The sequence below is a fragment of the Glycine soja genome, chromosome 7 (assembly GCF_004193775.1).
Source record: "Glycine soja cultivar W05 chromosome 7, ASM419377v2, whole genome shotgun sequence".
NCBI lineage: Eukaryota > Viridiplantae > Streptophyta > Magnoliopsida > Fabales > Fabaceae > Glycine > Glycine soja.
Window position 1 is genome coordinate 46435072 of NC_041008.1, and position 10888 is coordinate 46445959.

The 10888-nt window shown below is 36.8% G+C and overlaps 3 protein-coding genes across 4 annotated transcripts; all 3 read right to left on the reverse strand.

The window, feature by feature from the left end:
* Positions 1-768: 768 nt before the first annotated feature.
* Positions 769-5732, reverse strand: LOC114420255 (glucan endo-1,3-beta-glucosidase 5-like). Its single transcript, XM_028386168.1, has 2 exons — positions 3012-5732; positions 769-2125 (listed from the first exon to the last, which is right to left on the reverse strand). Exons 1-2 carry the CDS (start codon positions 3350-3352, stop codon positions 1015-1017), a joined length of 1452 nt encoding a protein of 483 aa, XP_028241969.1. The 5' UTR covers positions 3353-5732; the 3' UTR covers positions 769-1014.
* LOC114420256 (ATP-dependent 6-phosphofructokinase 2) lies at positions 3206-8161 on the reverse strand. Of its 2 annotated transcripts, XR_003668367.1 has the most exons (3): positions 7347-8161; positions 6394-7265; positions 3206-3318 (listed from the first exon to the last, which is right to left on the reverse strand). XR_003668367.1 is itself a non-coding variant. In XM_028386169.1 (2 exons), exons 1-2 carry the CDS (start codon positions 7905-7907, stop codon positions 6444-6446), a joined length of 1383 nt encoding a protein of 460 aa, XP_028241970.1. In that variant the 5' UTR covers positions 7908-8161; the 3' UTR covers positions 6182-6443. The 2 variants fall into 2 exon arrangements, 1 of the variants encoding a protein (XP_028241970.1); XM_028386169.1 differs by lacking the exon at positions 3206-3318 and having other exon boundaries at positions 6182-7265.
* A 1448-nt stretch (positions 8162-9609) lies between these two features.
* LOC114420257 (40S ribosomal protein S15-4-like) lies at positions 9610-10632 on the reverse strand. Its single transcript, XM_028386171.1, has 3 exons — positions 10480-10632; positions 10181-10402; positions 9610-10103 (listed from the first exon to the last, which is right to left on the reverse strand). Exons 1-3 carry the CDS (start codon positions 10480-10482, stop codon positions 9855-9857), a joined length of 474 nt encoding a protein of 157 aa, XP_028241972.1. The 5' UTR covers positions 10483-10632; the 3' UTR covers positions 9610-9854.
* Positions 10633-10888: the final 256 nt, after the last annotated feature.

The following is a 10888-nucleotide window of genomic DNA, read 5'->3' on the forward strand; positions in this document are numbered from 1 at the left end:
TAGAATGAATAAAAAATAATATTTATGATTATGCAAACCGTTTATTTTTTCAACAGGAGTGTTTATAAAAATTTTCCTTCAACAAGAACCTACAAAACTCACTAATTACAAGAAAATTGGTCCAATAAAATATAGGTATATCTTGAACGCCACTATCTCACTTTTTTTAATCTTTTTTTTTTTTTACTTATAACATTGGTGCATAGTATTTATCACATTTTTAGTCAAATACTTGTATTTGTTATGTTGAGATTTTAATCTTTAATTTAGGTTGTTATTGTTAATTTGTTATGTTTGAGATTTTGATTTTTACTTTTTTAGGTTATTATTGTTAATTTAATATGTTTAAAATATTTGTATATTTTAGTGTGATAGATTTTAACTTTTTCTAATCTTATATATTTCATCTTTTTAAAAATATTTTTTTCTAGCATCTTTTTTTAATTATTATTTGGACCAAGAAACCAACCCATTTATTCACATACTTTTCCGAGTCAAATTTATTTCACCTTGAAAGAAAAGACCAGTTATTTCGTAATTTAAACTTATTTAACTCGTCTAAAATACAGACTTATATTCATCCCTACTGATAAAGAAAGCATTAATCCGTTTTCAAAGAGTATAATCATAAAAATAAAAGTGTTAATAAAACATTTCTTCTAATACACTTTTTTATTATTTACTAAAATTTATTAGTAAAACTTATTAAATAGGAAACGACAACCAGATGCCTACATTAGAAACACTAGTTGTCTAACAGAAATAACCGGAAGAAACACAAATGATAAATCATGTGTAATATTGTATATTTTTGGTGTTCGGATCACCTTTTGTGTTATGATACAATGACTAGATCCTACGCTGGGTAACAGACCAAGAATGCAGTCGAATATTTTCTATATATTATTAGCCCATAAATATCAAATATTCTTTTTTTAAAGCTATTCTACTTGACTGCTACTTCTAAGTTATCGAATAGGTGATCATGAAAAACCCACTTATGAAACCTCTGAATCACAATGAGAAAGAAGAGATCGTCTGTATAACTAGAAATGCTAGTAGAATCCACCAATGACATCTGATCTGAGAAGCAGAGGAATCGGAGCCTTTATCTGTGACACCCACAAGAAAACGGCAGTCACCAACTGAAGGGTCTCGGAAAGTGATCACACCAAGCCCATCAAAGTTGCAGCTTCGTGAGTCTTGCATTTGCAACTGATAGTAACTGTTAAAAGCATATGAGATGTTACCCTTCTCTCCAATTCCATTACATGAACCCCCATAATCAAGTGTGGTGCAATCCGCAACACTGCATGCAATTCTCATATGGTTTGCTACATTTTGAGCATCAGTAGAGGGGCTTGCCACACACCATCTAGATGGAAGATACTGAACATTCTTTGCATTCTTCAATTCCTTGTTTCCAAGGCCAAGGTTTAGAGGATACTTAGCTTGTCCATCAAAAGAGAATATCCCCCAGTGTCTTTCAAACCCTCCTGGTAGTATGCTCTTTGCTCCTTCATCAAGAAGACTGAAGAGATAGATGTCCATAGGAGGAGCACCTGGCCTCAAAGGGGTCCCTTTGTTACTTAAAACATGACTTATGAGACCTTGATTGAAAACCTTTGCTGCAGTGATAATTGCACCAATGGCTCCATCTGAGGGCCAACCAATTTCCCCAATAACTATAGGCATCTGACCATATCCAAGTTTACTCAGGGCTGCAACTAAAGTGTCATAGTTTCCATCAAATGCATTGGTGTAGACATTGTTACCATCTGTGACAGGATGAGTAGTTCCCTCAAAGAATGCGTAGTCTTGCGGGAAATCATTGTTGTCATAGAGGCTAAGGAATGGGTAGATGTTAACAATAAACGGGGTACCGTTTGAGTTGAGGAACTGAACCAGCTGAGTCATGATTTGGGTCAGTTCAGGCCGGAATGCACCTTGTGAAGGAAGTGATGACTCATACGCATCTGCATTGCAGGGGACAACTAGTTTAATGTAACCAGCAAGATTTGCTTTCACTAAAGACTGCTGAATATTGAGTATTGCTGGCATCACCAAGTTCTGATATTGACCATTATAACTAGTGAGGAATGGTTCATTTCCAACAGCAATGTACCTGTAACAAAAATACCAAAGGTTTAAAAGGCCTGCAAAAAATCAAAACGTTCAATATACTTTCTAAAAAAAAGTCTAGCTATAACAACAAATACTTATGGCTCGGGGAGGAAGGAGAAAGGTTAAGGGTCATCCAGTAAACCAACACCACTGTTTAAAAGGAAAAGTTCATTCAACGAATATGTGATATTTTACTTAAACTTGCAAACGATTTTCTTCAGGCTAACTCAATAGTCAATAGTATCTTTACAAATAGTTCAAACTATAGTCTTCTACTTAGCATCAAGGCAGGGAGCAAATTCCAGAGGTAATAACATTCAACAAAATGTTAAAGCTTACAATAATTTGTATTCAATATAATACCATTGACAGACATTTCAAATTGCTCACAATAACTATAGTTAAACAAAAAAATTGTGATTAAATATTCATCCTCAGATCATAAAAAAATTCACATAATCTTTTCGTATCTACCATAGAAGAATACTGAATTCATTGCTTGTGCAGATCATAAACAACTGAATTCAGCAACCCATGCCAATGGTCCTAAAGATTAGTTAGGGTAACAGTTTGCCGAAAGAAATTCCAATGCAATATGCAAAGCACATCTCGGGATAGGAGCAAAAAAACACTCAACCTGTGTGTGTGTGTTTATTTACTTTTCTTCAATAAATTAAAAGAAATAAAATAAAATAAGGTGTAACATAATAAAGTAAGAAGTCGATTCTTAATATTTGGTTGTAAAAGATAGCTTTATCACACAGCAAACTTTCCTCCATGTTTGGTATAACAAAACAAAACAAACCCCTCCGCACTATTATGATGGCCACAAAATTAATGTTAGACATTGTTAATGAAAGATGGAATATAGAAGAGAAGAAAGGAACCTGATATCAGCACCGCCTTTACCGAGGTAAGCAGAAACATTCTGGCGAAGCCACGAATCAGCAGCAGCAGGGGAAGTGCTCAAGAGGGGCAACATCTCATTGGGTATTCCAAGCATCACCTGAATCCCACTTCCCATGAGAGCCTTAAGCACATCAGCCTCTGCCTCAAACACCTTCACTTTTGGAATCTTGTTGTCTTTCAAGAGACCAACCACCGTGGAAGGCTTCAACTTGTGAAAAGAAACCGTGCCCCAGTTCACCCCTATTGCTGATTCTCCCAGCCATGCCAACATCCACATCAAAATACCTGCACCCAACAACCACCTTGTTGCCTCTAACATTCTGCCACTCAAACAAACACACTTTAACCGTTCATTAAACAACAAAGATTTTGCAGCAGTTTGAGGGGAATAATAGACACGGAACGCAGAACTAGCACCAGCTCGTGAAGTAACTGTGTTAACTGCTAACAGTAAAGCACCTGAACATGAATGAGAGCTTCATTTTTTTTAGCTCAACAAAGATTATTATTACTTATTAGTGAGCGGGATTTCGGGAATTACCAAATTACCCTCCTTGTCTTTCTAATTTCTAACTGACACTCTTTTTTCTTTCATATGTCGGTATCTACAGACATTCAACACTGGTCAATATCTATTAATTTGCTCCATGTTTACATAGACTTTTTTTATATGGCTATTATAGCTCCAGCTTTTCTTTAAGAAAATTGTTTTTTTACGCTTCTGAAATTTACTTTTTCTATTGTTCACAGACACCATTTGTGTGATTAGTTTTGTTGTTTTGGTATCAGGTTGCCGAAAGAGGTTATTGATTTGGGAAAGTAATATTCTCTCCACGGGCCATTGTTATCACATTCTTGGGGTTATACTGTTATATTGAATAATGACTAAATTCCAACTAGACTAATTTTATAAACATACAGTAAGGGATGGTAGTTGGTAAATTTTAAAATCAAATATAGGATGCTTAATTTCTTTACTACAGGAACTCCCCTAATTCAAAGGTTGGTTAAGTTTATTGTATCTAAAAAAACATGGTAGTACTCGGATGGGCACATTTATCATATTCCTCTAGTGAATTGAAATGAAGATTAAATTTATGAATAAAATTTACAATCTTTACAGATGTCAGTAAGGGTAACACTGAAAATATCTGGTTCAAGTTAATTTGTAACCTTGTCAAATAATATCATGACTCGTGTGATTTATACAGCCAACTTCATTTTAGAAGGATAAGATTTTGTTGTTGTAGTAAAAGATGATCAAATGGAACTTTGAAAAGTTGAAGTAGGCCGTGATTCTTTCAACACTATAATGAGTACGGCAGGGGATGAAAATCGGATCGTTCACTTGGCAACAGAGTGAGCCTTTCTTTCGGATTTAGATATCATTCATTATACATGGAGAGGAGGGTGTAAACAAGGAATTGGGATTTGGATAAAGCAGAGAATGGAAGAGTCAAGGAAAGTGACTGTCGCCTAAATACTAAATAGAGGTTAATTGTCGTTTAGCACAGAGAGGCAGACACAAAGACAGACAGAGGTGGAGCTGTGTATCATGTGTATTTAGTAACCGACTTTCACGTGGCAATACCATAATGTTTCTCGTTGGCCACCCTTCATAGGCTCTTCCCCTGACTAAATCCTCACCTTCCATATGGGGAAGTGAAGAAAGATACTAGAGGAGTTTGATTATTCACAGTGCCAAGTTTATAGTTTGACATGCATTTATTCATAGTTTAAAAGTATTTGGCTGTTATAACTGGGTCCTATAATATTGTTCGCATTTATCCCCAAGCAGGAGATTGTTAGCATGCTCCCATTTTTTTTAGTGCATCAGCATTCTACATAAAAAAAAAAACACTCAATCCTTTTGTTTTACTAAGTTTAATATAGGGATATATCATGGAGAACATCTCCCTTCCTATCTTTAATTTTGTTTTTCATTCTTTGCTTTTATTGTCTTACTGTAAACTTCGTGTAAATTGTTACAGAATTATTTTTGTCTGAATAGATTAATCGACTTTGTGGAGTGAGTTTTCTACGGCCCCAGACACTAATATTCTTTTAGTATGGTTGCGAATGTATTGATTCTCTTGTAAAGGGACTATATAATATACTTCAGTTCACAAGCCCTTCAATAATCGAGCAATGGCTGTCAGATTCCGCTGGGTTTCTACAATTTTCTCCCTTTTTATATTCCCTAATGCCACCAGAATTTTCATCGGAGAAAAATGGTTAGGGTATAGTCAGATTGCCCTCCCTTCTTATGGAGATGAAAACCGTAAAAGGAAAGGAGGCACGTCCTTTGGGAAGCCATATTTTAATATTCCAATCCCAACCAGCACAAAAGGGCAACATGTTCTTTAATAAACCAGCTTGACAAAGCAAAATTTTCAACACCTTTGTTCTTTTTCTTCTCTCCCTCAGCTTTCTAAACCACTTTTAGGGAATCAAACATCAATTGGGAATTTGGGCTCATTGGCATAGAATATTGAAAGTTCATTTTATACTCATTTGCTGAGTAAGCTGTCTGCCACTAGAGAAAAAAAAAAAAAAAAAAAAAAAGAGAGGAAGAGATAGCAAAACAAGAGTTACATGTGTATGCTATATCACTTCCCCTATACCAACATTGCTCCTAGGACCATGCAATTTTTCACATAACAAATTTTTAAATTCATCCCGGAGAACAATTGCCTCCTAATTAATCATAACAAGCCTCCTAATTAAAAAGGTAAAAAAAAAAACTTCTGTAAATTAAATTTTATAATGTTAGTAATTTCTCAACAAAACAATTTATTTAATCACGCCATAGAACGTCACTGAGATTGATGATAAATTAAAAATCAGGATGGAACAAAAAAGAATGTTAGAAACGTGGTACTCTTTCTAACATCTCAGATTCTCTATGATAGTGAGATTTATTGGATAAAAAGTATAATCTGCATAATTTTACTCTAGTACCATATGACTTAAAAGAAAGGGAAAAAAGAGTTCAAAAATGTGTTGCCCACATTTTTTCCCGAACGAAAACATTTGAGGAGATAAATTCAAGGGATTCCACATTTTCCGTCACGCCAAACACTCCTTTGTAAGCCCATCGATAAACTAAAGCGAATTTGGACAGAAGAAAAAGACTACAATGCCAATATAAATATAAAGAAAAAGCAAGTTAATTTGTAAAATAGGCACGTACAGATCGGGTTCGGGGTTCCAACCTTTCTGCTTCAACCAACTCGTTAAGTTGAAAGTTTTAGTTTAAGGGTATTGATATTTAAGTTCCAGGCATAAAACTTGTTACAGAATATGCACAAATTTGTAAAGCAACTATCTAGAAACATGAGAACATGAGAATCAGCTCACCTAGCCTACGAATAGGATGTCCAGCTGATGGAAAACTTTGTCTGTCTGTCTTACCTCCTTACAAAATCAGGCTGATTGGTGACAGATCTCACCCACGACCATTTATGATCTTGGGTATCAACCGGGTTATTTGCACGTGCCACATCTTCCAAAGGAATGTATGCATAGTTTCCATTAATAGGACCAGCAACAAAGCCAGTATACCCTGCCATAACACCATGAATTGCAGAATGTGCGAGGAGTGTACAGTACAAGTTATCAGTGGCATTTGCATGAACTGCACGAATCATGTAAGTAGGATCAATGTACTTGACTGTAAACAACTCATTGGGGTGTTCCCTTTTCCACCACTTGTTCAGCTCTGACTTCAACCACACACCAACATCTAAGAAGACTGGGTTCCCAGATTCATCCCTTTCGTCCTTCTGTGAATCGGTTCTGGGTATTATGTCCTGGCCAGCACCCTCAGCAACAACAAGCACGGCATGTCCATTTTCCTTGAGTCGCTGGCCGAGAAACTCCAAGAGGCCCCCTTTCCCTTCCAAGAAGAAATCTATTTCGGGGATAAGGCAGCAATCGACGTCGCGGCTGCTGAGCGTTGCATGAAGAGCAATGTGGCCTGTGCTTCGACCCATCAACTTCACGAGGCCTATGCCGTTCACTGCACTCTCCGCCTCCACGTGTGCAGCACTGATTGCTTCCTGAGCCATTTCAACTGCTGTTTGGAATCCAAAAGACCTGTCGATTATTCCCACGTCATTGTCCACAGTTTTAGGAATTCCAACAACTGCAACTTCCAGTTTCCGATGCTTTATTTCGTCAAATATCTTCACTGCTCCTCGCATAGTCCCATCTCCACCTATAATGTACACCTGTTCATAATAACCTAAAATTTTCAATCTACTGTCTCAAGAAAATAGGAGAAAACTCAGAAATATTATGAAGGTCAAAACCTGATTGAAGGCGTGAGTTTGGATGGCATCGACGATGTTATGAAGGTCGAAACCGCCCCTGGATGTCTGAAGGAGGGTGCCACCGACGTTGTGCCAATGGTGAACGAGTTTGGGATTGAGGGGGAGTGGGACAGAGGAGTAAAACCCCCTGTAGCCGGCGGTGATGCCGAAAATATGACGGACGCCATAGAGTTGCCACAGGCCCACGACAAGCTCTCGGATGACGGTGTTAAGGCCGGGACAGAGACCCCCGCAGGTGACAATGGCAACGCGAACAATGGAAGGGTCAAAGTAGATGTTTTTGCGTGGACCAGCGCGGTGGTAGGCGAAGCGGGGAGAGGGAGAGAGATCGTTGCCGATCTGGCGGAGTAGGACGTCGGATTCTGTAAGGTAGAAGCCTTGTTGTTGTTGTTGTAGCTGGCGGGTGTCAAAGTAGGGGTTGTGATCCAGTGGGTTGGGGCGGCTTTGGAGGTTGGGGACATACTGCCTCAGCTCAGCCACCTCCTTCAGGTATATGGGTTTGAACAAGTTCGATATACACTCTGCTTCTTCTGATGCCATCACTCTCGCATTCACAGCACAAAACTTCTTCTGAATGTCCCTTTGTATTTGTATTTCAATAAACCAGCCGAGTACGTGGCGCTCCCTGCCTTCTGGGTTTGACACGCTTCACCAACATCACATTTTGTGCGCCACTTTTTACACACCTGTAATGCCATCCGCATTTTTTATGAATTTAATTTCAGTCTAAGTTCTGCATTTATTTAAACAAGTCTGCTGGTTTCTATAACAATTATTATGTTTGGTATGTGGTGTGAAAACTTCTACCTTAATAACATACGAAACTTGAATTTTTGTGTATTTTTTTCAAGTATGTAATTTTTGTGTATTTTTTTCAAGTATGTAAAGTATTTTGAATAAATCAATATGGAAATTTAGACTAAAACATGTTTACGGTTTCTGAAAATATAGTTGCTTTTATTTTTAAGTTATTTTAAAAAAAAAATCATTTTCGATCATTGCAACAATATGTTTTAATACGGCCAATGTTGTTTATAGAGGTAGGGAAAGAGTGCCCAAAATTGACACTAGATTGTAGGCTATATAGCGCAAAACTCCTTTTAGAATTATTTTTTTACTTTCTATCGTTATTTCCTTGTTACTTGTTAAAAAAAACTAATTTTATCTTCCTTCAGTTATTTGTAGATTGATGACACGTTGCCTGTCAATAGTAATATAAAATCTGTTTAGCCACTAATATCAGCATTTTGTACAACACGAACTTACGTTTTATTTCTTATCCTTCAATGGTGGGTAAGACAAATATTCTCATAGGCTCATACCTGAACTCATTCAATTTTTTACCAGGGTCAGGGACTCAGGTTGGTTGGATTTCCCCTGATTACTAGTCTTAATATGAATTTATTAAAGTATCCCTGTATATAAAGAAACCTTGTCGTTGTATTGTGTCTATTCATTCACTTTTGCTCTCTCCTTTGCTGAATGCGAAAGAGGATAACAAAAATAAGAATTTGTTTATCCATGGTCACCTTCTAAAAACAAAAATAAGAATTTGTTTATCCATGGTCACTTTCTAAACCACCTGATCGTGCCTAAGCCAAATACTTGGATTGGCATTCAACGGACTTTAAAAAGAAAAACACGCTGTTAGTCCCTCAAAGAAATTACTCTGCGATTATATCTCTAATAAAAAGTCACCAAATAGTGGAAATCTTACTTTTTAGACGTTTTTCTTCAATTGCTACATAATGAATCTATGAAAAAGTGAAAATCTACTTAATGATCTCTAAATGTTCTCACTAAAATGTTTAGAATTAGATTGCTTCACTAAGAATACACACCAGATGAACATTTTAAATCTCAAGGGGCAATATAGTGGTTTTTTCCCCTTCAAGGACTAAATTGGGTAGAGTAATTATTTTCATAGATGGAACTGAATATTGAACATAAAAGAAATGACTACTATCGATCTCACGCATCACATTTATAGACCACAGGTAAATTTACTTTAGCTAAAACGTTTGAAGTTATTATTGATTTATAGACCACACAGGTAAATAGTATGAACTTGCTAGAATTACATCACTTCATTAAGCATACATCACAACATATGCTGATCGGTTAAATTAAATCAAAACAATTACAATCTACCAAAACCCGTGGAGAATGTTGGTATTTCTAGCTACCATGTCGCGAATGGAGGTGTATAAAATTGGGTTCACATTCTCTGAATCCAACGATGCCAGTCATCCAACTAAGTTACATTCATCCATTAACGCATTCACAAAACCAAGTAGAAAAGACTATTTCGAAAAATATTGATGCATAATCTTCCATGTTTAAAATGAACAAGTTATCGAACTTAACAAAATCAAAAGACTAAATAAAATGTTGATACTATGGAATCAAGTCATGATAAACCATACAATAGGCAGCTGAAAATAAAAACAAAATCTGAAAAAGATGGGGATTTTGCAGAGGTTTTTTTCACTTGAGAGGAATGAACCTTGAAGAGTGAGTGGCACCAATACCAGGCCTACCGTGCTTGACGGGTTTGTATGAAATAGAGAACTCAGCGAGATAATGTCCAATCATCTCGGGTTTGATTTCAACCTGGTTGAAGGTCTTGCCATTGTAGACTCCAATGATGCTACCAATCATCTCAGGCACAATAATCATGTTGCGGAGATGGGTGCGAACTGGTTCTGGCTTCTCACCTGCTGGTGCTTCCCTTTTCTATTCCATCAAAATGAAGCAAATTGATATCATAGACAGAAAAATAAAATGAACACAGACAGAAAATAAATACATACCGCTTTGCGGAGCTTTTTAATCAAGGCCATGGGCTTTCTGGTGAGACCTCTCTGGAACCTTCTGCGTGCGCGTGCACTGAACATCTTCACGAGTTCGTCAGTGGACATGTCCAGAAGCGCGTCCAGATCCACCCCCCTGAAGCTGAACTTCTTGAACGTTCTCTTCTTTGGCTGCCCTGCCGCCGCCGCCGCCGCCGCCGCCACATCAACCTCAACGTCTGCCTGCAACATGCACATTCAACAATCATTAAGAAGCCACCACAAATAGGTCTGAATCTCTTGGGAGAAGAAGAACTCACCATTCTCGCCGGCTGCTAGGGTTTTGGCTTCGAACAACAACAACAAACAAGAGAAGGCAGTGGCAGCGAAATAACCTCAGGCTCTTTCTTATGCTGTAGACCTAGATCAAACTCACACCTTTGACGGGCCTCCACTTCTACGTTTATTGGGCTTCCATGTCCTTTACTACCCCCCAAAACCCATTCAGATTTTATGAATATTATTGGATTTTTTTATTATGATCACTAATATAATAGGATAAACTAAAAAATTGCTCTATAACTAAAATTAAATTTTTTTTATAATAGGATCAACTAAATTTTATTCACATGAACATATTTATTTGACAATACTAATTTCATTAAAAACTAAAATTTATTTAATTAAAAATAAAAGTAAAAAAAAAATGTTAAAGAACAGAAGAATGAA